This window comes from Chaetodon auriga, chromosome 13 (genome assembly GCF_051107435.1).
Source record: "Chaetodon auriga isolate fChaAug3 chromosome 13, fChaAug3.hap1, whole genome shotgun sequence".
Taxonomy (NCBI): domain Eukaryota; kingdom Metazoa; phylum Chordata; class Actinopteri; order Chaetodontiformes; family Chaetodontidae; genus Chaetodon; species Chaetodon auriga.
This window is the reverse complement of record NC_135086.1, coordinates 11,491,212-11,498,787: the sequence shown is the minus strand read 5'-3', so window position 1 is coordinate 11,498,787 and position 7,576 is coordinate 11,491,212. Positions and strand designations below refer to the sequence as shown.

The 7,576-nt window shown below is 42.3% G+C and overlaps 1 protein-coding gene across 1 annotated transcript; it reads left to right on the top strand.

Moving 5' to 3' along the window:
• Positions 1 to 336: 336 nt before the first annotated feature.
• On the top strand, positions 337 to 7,519 carry nme9 (NME/NM23 family member 9; the record flags this gene model as incomplete). The annotated part of the gene is made up of 15 exons (XM_076747035.1): positions 337 to 441; positions 576 to 647; positions 1,065 to 1,181; positions 1,597 to 1,681; positions 1,825 to 1,907; positions 2,008 to 2,100; positions 2,482 to 2,636; positions 2,966 to 3,162; positions 3,677 to 3,821; positions 3,903 to 4,010; positions 4,422 to 4,573; positions 4,672 to 4,816; positions 5,605 to 5,867; positions 6,045 to 6,137; positions 7,119 to 7,519. Coding segments are annotated over 15 exons (1,878 nt in total), but the record flags the coding sequence as incomplete, so codon positions are not given.
• Positions 7,520 to 7,576: the final 57 nt, after the last annotated feature.

Sequence of the window (7,576 nt, the reverse complement as noted above, 5' to 3'; positions counted from 1 at the left end):
AGGTAATAATTAATTTCAGAGAGAGTTGTTATGTCCTTTGTAGTGTTGTAACCTACTGTTAGCATCACATCACCAAGCATTTGTTCAGTGCTGTTGTACACTTGAAACTTAAACAAACAAAAAAAGTATGTGAATGAGCTCTGTTATTGTTATTGTGATTTATTGTGTGCTGCTGCCCCACTGTGTTCATTTGGATAAGTGCAGATTCAGTGCTTGGACCAGTGTACCACCCTTCCTCTTTGTCTCTCTCTCTCTCTCTCTCTCTCTCTCTCTCTCTCTCTCTCTCTCTCTCTCTCTCTCACGCGCACACACACACACACTGTCTCCCTTCTTCTAGTTGTAGACGTGTACCAGCAGTGGTGTGGTCCCTGTCGTGCTGTGGTTAGTCTCCTGCGAAAAATAAAGAATGAGCTTGGTGATGACCTGTTACATTTTGCCACAGTAAGCCCTGAGTTGATATAAAATGTGAACAATTTAAATTGAAACCAAGATTTGTGAGGGAGCAGCCCTAAGCTTGTTTGCTCGTGTGTGTGTGTGTGTGTGTGTGTATGCGTGTGTGTGTCCATGTGGTGCAGGCCGAGGCAGACAGCACTGATGCTCTGGAGAAGTATCGAGGGAAATGTGAGCCCACCTTCCTTTTCTATGGGGTGAGTGTGTGTGTATATACTGTATGTGTACTGTATGTGCCTTTTTGTCCTTTGTATACAATGTATCTGAATACTTTAATTCTCCAGCTATTTCTATATTTGTTTATTTTCTGTCTATATTTTTTTTGTCTATATTCCCTTTTATCTGACTCTGTAATGGGCAGCCTTGAGTCATGCCCTCTCTGGTGGTGATGCAATGTGCTGCCCATTATTTCATTTGTATTATTAATTCTCCCAGAATTGTGTGTATTCCTCAGCCTGTGCTCCTATTTTTTTGCTGTTGCTGACTAGATTTGTACATCTTCTCTGGCTTGCTTACATGCCCATGCTGTGGTCAAAGCATATCTGTATGTCACTGTTAGTAAAATTTAATTAAAAATTGTTTTAAAAAAAAAGGTGTTTGTGTTGAATGAACAGGGCGGGGAGCTGGTGGCTGTGCTGCGAGGGGCCAACGCTCCTCTCCTTCAGAGGATGATTGTAGAGGAACTGGCCAAGGAGAAGTTGGTCCTGGAGCAAGGTGCTGAACGCAAAGTGGTGAGCTGTTAGATACACACACATTCACATGCACATTTGCACAGTACAGTTGTCCATTCACACACATATTCATTTCACAGTTCAAACAATGGGCCTTTTTCATTAATTCTGTCATAGTTGGAAAAGCACAGGTGTTACTAATAACTTTAAACATGCCTCCTTTGTATCCAAGTGGTCCAGTAAGCCATGACAGCATGGTAGCCAGCGTGCACGGTGCCAGGACCCTGAAACTGAAGCAGATAAATAATACTCCTCATTAATTTTATTAGTTACACTTGTGTTTTTCCTACTGTGACCTGTGTTGGCTGGCAGATTAATCAATGTTAGTTCATTCATGCAAGAAAGTATGTATACAAGTGTTTATAGACACCCATATTTAGGAACTCACTTTTTTCATTTGGTTTTGTTGTATCAGGTTAGAGATGATGGTCTGGTAGATGATGAGAAGAAAGAAGAGGAGGAGACGGCTCAGCAGGCAGAAAATGAAGAAAGCATAATTGGTACTGCGGAAACAATGTTATCATATTATTGGTCATTTTTCATTGTCACTGGCATTGCTGATACTGTAATTACCATTGTTGTTTACCAGTGTCATTATGATTATGTTAACGCTTTATCTGCATTACTGATCATCACTCTGTAGTTTCTACCAGTAAATCCTACACAGTTGCCATCATCAAACCAGATGCTGTTGCTCACGGCAAGGCAAATGAGATCATTATGAAGGTACACAGAGACTGACGCTGTTCACCTTCTGAGAAGCAAGATTGTCTCAAGCCTTCCTACTGACAATAGCTCATTATCCTGACATTACACCCTTGGCTAGGTTCAAGATGCTGGGTTTGAGATTCTGGCCCATGAAGAACGCACGCTGACTGAGAGTGAGGCTCAAGATTTTTACCAACACAAAGCAGCAGAGGTACTGTATGATGAGAACAGAATAACAGCAAAAATGCACATATGCACAGATGTATACCACACATCATGTCTCATTGCAGAGATTGGCACACTAGTCAAACTGCTGATCTGTTCAGTGTTTGTTCGTGAGGTTAGTCTGGGCAATTTAAATTCTGAGTCAACACCCTAATGGGCGAGCAGTCACGACCAGCGCAAAAATCATTTCAATTAGTTTGCAATACATCACACTTCCATCTGCATTTCTGCGCAGGGCTCAAAATAGATCTGCTGTGTAAGCAGCTTTTTTATGTGCTTATTGTGCTGTTTGTGATGGGACTAAATGATTAGAGGTTCAAAAATACAAAATGTGTGACTATATATGTGTGTGTGTATATCTATCTAGGCTTGCTTTGAGGACTTGGTGCAGTTCATGTCCAGCGGTCCGTCCCATATTCTGGTACTCTCTCAGGTTGAGGGCTCAGCCAATGTTGTACCGGCATGGCGTGAGTTCATTGGCCCAGCAGACATAGAAGAAGCCAGGAGAGAAAAGCCAGAAAGGTTAGTTACTGGAAATCATGCATATGCAACATTCAGAAAAAAAGAGTGGAGAAAACATCAACAATGGCATAAAAACTGCAAGATACAGTCTGATGAAATGGTCGTTCCTGTGTCTTTGTAAAGACTTTGTTTATAGCATAGGCTCTTATTCATGCACTGTTGATTGCAGCAGTGTGAAACAATCTCAGGCTAAAGTCTGGGAAAGCGAATGAACAGCACATTTTCGCCTGCTCTGTCAGACACACCCAAACATTATGCTTCTCTCTGGTTGAGCACCAGCCGAGCAACCATCTGCTATCCTCTCCTTTCTCCCCCCTGGCTTCCTGCAGCTTGCGGGCACAATACGGCACGCAGACACTGTTCAACGCAGTGCACGGTAGTGAGGACATCGACCAGGCCAGCAGGGAGCTCGCCTTCTTCTTCCCCAACTTTAGGATGGCCTCGGTAACGGAGCAGGATGGGGAGGAAGAGCATGTGGAGAGGACACTGGCTCTTATCCGGCCTGACGTTGCCAGGGAGAACAGAGGTAGAGCCCGTGCCAAAGCACAAGTACACACATGTGCGAGCACAGATACACACACAAAGGTGACATACTGGGGCTGCTTCTTGACTCCCGCAGCAAAGGTGCAGTCTTTTTTTTTTGTAACTGATCACTGCAGAAAAATTGATCACGCTTTCAAACTAGAATTTGGCACCTATCTATAAAAACCAATTATACACTAATTTGGCTTTTTATGAGGTACATGTAGCTAAAGCTAATGCAGGCTAATACAGTGCAATAAACTGCAAAAATCCTACCTTCATGATGATGATGATGATGATGATAATGTTAAGTTTTTGTTTAAACTGTGTTGGTGTTTCTATGATTTTATGCACCCCCCCTCTCTGTAAAATGCAGGACAAACTAACAGCACTACAAACTGCAGCTTCCAAAATGACCACACAGTAGAATCGCATAATGCAGAGCTATGGTGTTAGGATGCATTCGCTAGGTGTGTCTAATCAACTGGCAAATGGATTTTATATCTGTGGTTCTGTAGAAGAAATATTAGCTCAAATCCACAAGTCAGGCTTCACCGTGGCTCTCCAAAAGGAGGTGATGTTGACAGAGGAGCAGGTCAGACAGTTTTACTTCCAGCACATCGAAGAGGACTACTTCCCTGCACTGCTGCGCAGCATGACCAGGTGACTTGCACAATGCTCTTAAAACAATCTTAAGAGTAGTATGTTACTGCAGATGTTTATTTAACTTGTGCATGTCATCAGTGGGCCAGTGCTCGCGTTGGCTCTAGCCAGAAGAGGAGCTGTTCATCACTGGAAGAACATTCTTGGTCCTTCCGACGTTAATAATGCCAGAGAGGAGAGTCCTGAATGGTGGGTGACGTGTGGTTCTATTCATTCACACAATTAAATGAGTCCAGAGAAATCATTGTGGTATAATTACTGATAGAAAGGCAACAGAGTTTTCACTGTTCAATCCGTCAGACAGCTTTTGTGCCGACGCTCCACAATCACACAGGAAATTAACGAGATAACAGTTTATTTTCTGACAGTGGTGCAGTCACAAGAGTTCTGTAGTACTCTCTCACCATCTGCAATGCAGCGCGTTCACTCCAGTTTCTGGAATGGCAATCTTAAAAAATGTAGAAAGTGAAGAAAAGTACAATAAATTTCACCATTTCTTCTGAAAAGAATTCCTGGAAACCACCAAATATTAGGTTAGATATAAATGGTACCAGTCTAATTGCACCTGTAAAGCTGAATTCTGCTTCCCTCATCACTCAGTCTAAGGGCCCAGTTTGCTGTGGAGAACGAGCCTATCAACCAGCTGCATGGCAGTGCAAGCCATGAAGAGGCAGAACGAGAGATCAACTTCTTCTTCCCTAAACAGCAAACACTGGCGGTGATCAAACCTGATGCTGTGGAGGAACACAGAGGTCCTTTCTGGTCTTTCAGAACAACATAAAAAATTAATTCACGATGTGCACAGATAAAGATCTCATTGTCACAATGTATTTTCTGTTCACTCTAACAGAGAAGATTTTGGAGGAGATCCGTGGCAGCGGTTTCTCTGTAACGCAGCTGAGGGAGATGGTGCTGTCAAGGGAGATGGCTGAGGAGTTTTACAAAGAGCACAGAGAGAAGCCTTTCTTCAGCCAGCTGGTGGAAGTCATGTGTTGGTAAGTCTCTCCCAGGACACAGTGAAAGGAGGAGGGCAAATGACCACAGCAGACCTGCCCTCATTCCTGTTACCGCTGCAAGTTTTAACAGCACTTTTAACAGTAATCTTAGCAGCTCAGAATCAAGGCAGCCTCAGGCAAGTGGCGATGAAGTCCATCTCAATTTCAGTCCTTGTTCCACCGCACATCTAGATTTTAGAGTTATCTTCCGCTCCGATTAGCCTCTTCATTTGGTTGTTATACAACTGCTCGGACACAATGGGCAGAGAGATGGGTGAGGTTGGGCTCTTCAGGCTGAGAAACTACCTTTGCTGTCACTATCCCTCAATATCAGGTTTAGCCTTAATTTGTAGTTTTATATTCTGACCTTTGAAGAATGTTTTACAAGTTTGTTGTTATTTTTAAAGTAACACGCTATCTCTTACAATGTATTGAAGGAGTAACTTTAGACCAGGCTGAAACGTGTTTTGCTGCCCTCTGTGGTTGACAGTTTCAAGCCTGTTTCACCTGTTGGATATGATCAGTGATTGCATATAGTGTTTCAACAGAATTTAACTGCTAGATTTAACATCTAAAAACATTTCATCTAGATTTAGTCTTGTTTTAATGTAAACGTCCAGACATTTGAACTGCAGTTCACCAAATTATCGCACACTGTGAGAGTGCAGTCAAAGGCTGCTTTTTTAACAACAGACAGTGTCCAGTTGTGACTCGGCAATTTAATTACAGTTCAAAAGACATTTACAGTACTGTCTGTTACATGAACATCCTGTCATTGTTTGTTTCAGCGGGCCCTGTTTGATGCTCATCCTGACTAAGGAAGATGCAGTGGAGGAGTGGAGGGCCATGATGGGTCCCGCAGACCCTGACCAAGCTAAGGTGACATCCCCAAACTCTCTGAGGGCCCGTTTTGCCTCTGACATCCTCCACAACTCGGTCCACGGCTCCTCCAGTGAGCAGCATGCAGAAGAGAAGATCCGTTTTATCTTTGGTGACATCTGCTCAGACACAGAGCTCACCGGTGATGGAGAGACTGACACAACCGTTTTAGGTAATCATGTGATGTGTGTGACAGTAATTTACATCCGTTTCTTCTGTTGCTTTTTATGTTTTAGTTGTTGTTTTATCCCATTTCTGCTTGAAAAGACTTCTCTTCAGCTGCATTGTTCATAGTTGAAATGACAAATACAGTACACTTGAGCTTCAAATAAAGATGGATTTCTTTCAGCGAAAGAGACAGACAGCCCTGCAGATGAAAACACAGGAATGTCAAGATCTACAACTGATGAAATTTCCGATAGCCATCACCAACAACACGAAGGTAAGCAAATAAGAAAAAATGTTTCACTGGTGTCAGCTGGCTCCGTTCAAGCCCTGCACCTTCCCCAAAGGCTCATACAGGCATACAACCAGTATATACAGTCTGTACACTATATACGCTGTGTCTTTGCATTTTTTAGTATCCCACGGTCTATTATGCATAAGTCAGTTTGAGCACAGGCATATTGGTCATCAGCTACCTGTAAATATATCACATTAAAAGACCAATGAACGACCTTCGGCAAGCTGTAAATAGTGGACATGCATGAACTCCACTGTTGGATATGTTGTTAATCAGAGGACATGAGATACTGAATGCTACTAATATAGATACTATACAGATGTATATTTACTCTAGTCTACAGTGTACCATTTTTCCATCCACATCTTGGGTATCATGTCCCAGGTTACCACTGCTATGTAAACATTGGTTATACCCGTTATAATTAAAAGTGCTTTTGGTCTTTTGAGGCTCTAATTTTACTTGGGAAGGAGACACCGGTTCAGCCACATTTCCTACATCTTTCAGTGGATCCTTCTCCTGAAGTGGGACACAGCAATCACTGCACTACACCCTGGGAACTGAGATTAGCTAGCAAGTAGATACGTCTCTTAATACTGCCATTCATTCATTCCACGAGCAAGAAGAGGTATCTCTTCTGTTCAGACACAAATGACGCCATTGATCTTCATAATGTCACTCACGCCAGCTGGAATGGAGATGTAAACTGCTCTCACAGTCTCTTTGGCGAGAGAGTGAAGTAAATCTTGACCAGCTGCATTGTGGCTGTGGAGGATTTTGTGATCCTATTTCATGGAAGTATTAATAAGCTTAGATGTCAAAATGTTTGAGTCCTGTGGTTGATGAATTTGAACTATGCAACATTACTATTGAATACTCTATTAGCGGTTGCAAGATCTCATTACATAGGGAATTCATTAATCAGAAGACCTGAGCTAATTCTCCTCTCTTATTTTACAGGTGACCTACATAACTCAAATCCTTGCAGTCCACAGACCACAGGAAGTGATGATCCAGAGCACTGATTCCAGAAACTGAACTAATAACCACACTTGGAAGTTTCTCTTGCATTGCAGGCTTATTCTGTAACACTATGGGAAAAACAAAGTATCTCCATAAATCATGAAATAAACAAGATCTGACATTTACACATCCTATATACACGCAGGTGAGCAAAGAGCAAAGTGACCACATGGCCAGTTAAAGGGAGTACTTTTACATCGATCTTACATATACTGTATAGTAGTAGATAAATTTTGGATTACCTACGATAAATTGTATGATGATGACTCACTCGAGCTAAATCAGCTGTGTGAATGTTGAGAATAAAAATGCCTGCTGGTGGATCAACTGCAACTGGGGATGTATGACTTCAACCTGTTTTTTCCAGGTAAAACCAGTAACTGTTTTAGGAAACC